Source organism: Lepus europaeus, unplaced genomic scaffold (assembly GCF_033115175.1).
Source record: "Lepus europaeus isolate LE1 unplaced genomic scaffold, mLepTim1.pri SCAFFOLD_32, whole genome shotgun sequence".
Taxonomy (NCBI): domain Eukaryota; kingdom Metazoa; phylum Chordata; class Mammalia; order Lagomorpha; family Leporidae; genus Lepus; species Lepus europaeus.
The window spans coordinates 2,918,225-2,919,927 of NW_026909196.1; the positions used below are offsets into that span (position 1 = coordinate 2,918,225).

General features: G+C 49.3%; 1 protein-coding gene across 1 annotated transcript; it reads right to left on the bottom strand.

The window, feature by feature from the left end:
• Positions 1-517: 517 nt before the first annotated feature.
• Positions 518-1,086, bottom strand: LOC133754919 (jun dimerization protein 2-like). The gene is made up of 2 exons (XM_062185260.1): positions 919-1,086; positions 518-787 (listed from the first exon to the last, which is right to left on the bottom strand). The coding sequence occupies exons 1-2, from the start codon at positions 1,057-1,059 to the stop codon at positions 518-520; spliced, it is 411 nt and encodes a 136-aa protein (XP_062041244.1). The 5' UTR covers positions 1,060-1,086.
• Positions 1,087-1,703: the final 617 nt, after the last annotated feature.

A 1,703-nucleotide genomic window follows, 5' to 3' on the forward strand; every position in this document is an offset into this window, starting at 1 on the left:
GTAAGGGGGGCCACCACGTCCCAGAAGGGGCCACGTTGGTAACGGACCATACGACATTATCATTGAGGGGGAAGGTGGCAGCCTTCACCTCCCACGTAAGCCTCTTTGGGATATGCGGGCTGCCCATAATAGGGGTAAGAAAGACCAAAAGTATTACAAATGCTAAACAGTCTTTAAAGGTCTTATCTCGAGTGGGTTTTGAGAGCGTTGTAGTTTCCATTACGGTGTCTACTTGTCGGCGAGGTCACCGGTCTCTTGACTTCGCTTAGCTGTCGCCCTAAGGCTTTCTTTAGCGCGATTCAGGAGTCCTGGTTTGGTACTTACGGGCGCCGACGACGGTCACAATCTGGAACGAGTACGGGAGCGCGGGACCCCTGTCTCAGTTTTCTTAAGAGTCTGAAACGGAGGGCAAGATGAGTTATACCATTTAAGTTATAATAGCCAAATATGCACCACAGTTGTTAATATTAGGCTTAAAAGGCAGTCCCCTGTGCCCAGCCGCACAGCCAGGGACAGGTTAGAGGTCGTCGGTGCGGACGATGCAGGTGGGGCGTTGCCGGTTCAGCATAAGGAACAGCAGCAGCTGCCGCTCCTGCTCCAGCTTTTTGATTTGTTTCTTCAGCTCCGCGTTTATGAGCTCCAGCTGCTCGAACTCCCGCTGTAGGGACTCCCTGCGCTCCTGCATCCAGGCCCACGCCGCTTTGTTTTTTTCCGAGCGCCTTTTTCTCCGCTTCTCTTTCTCGTCGAGCTCACTTTCTACAGGTTGGGGCCTCTTGTCCAGTTTCACCTCGTTAGCGTTGCCGTTGGCGGGGGCGTCTCTTCCATCCTCTGCCTCCTTCACCACTTCTTTTTTCTTAAGTCCTTGGTGGTGATCTCGGTGCTGGTGTCCACGGCCGCGTTGGACATGCCCAGTTTTACCTCCAGCAAGGGCACGATTATGGTCCCAATGCATTTCAGCTCCTTCACGATCAGAGCCGAGCCAGGCCGTCCGGTCAGGGGGTCTTGCCCTGGCAGAGAGCCCGTGGTCACAAAAGGGTCGGGAATCTGCCCAGGCATCATAGCAGGAAAAGCAGCAGGCCGGCCAGGCACAAGGTCTGAAACGAGTGTGGGAGCACGAAACTTTTCTTTATCCTGCAACAAAGGAGGGGAGCCGGGTACGAATACTAAACAGTCTTCAAAAGTCTCATCCCGAGTGAATTTTGAGAGCCCCTCAAGATAAGACTCTTAAAGACCGTCCAGTTACAATGTCCACCTTGAGCCGCAAATGCAGTCAGTACCCTTAGCCCGAAGCAAGTATGGGAGGACAAAACCCCTATCCTTCAACGAAGGAGGGGAGCCTCTATTTTTTTTTTGGGGGGGAAGGATGAAGCTCCTTCCTCTACACCCCTTTCAAAGCCAACATATGGGCATTAAGGAAGATTTGGGCATTATCTTTTGCTATTTTATAAAACAAAACAAACAAGGGCATTAAAGCTCACAATCCAAAGGGAAATAGCAAAATTACAAAACTAAATGCCAGGCCAAAAACTATCCAAAAGAAGCACAAACTTGGGTTTATACCTGTCAGTTAAAATACCCCCTGAAGCAGCGATTAGTATGTTTAAAACTTTTTATTTTATAACTTTTTATGACTTTCGCACACCCTTTTTAACTTACTTTAAACACTTTACCATTTTTATTTCAGTCTAGAATAAACTAGCCAT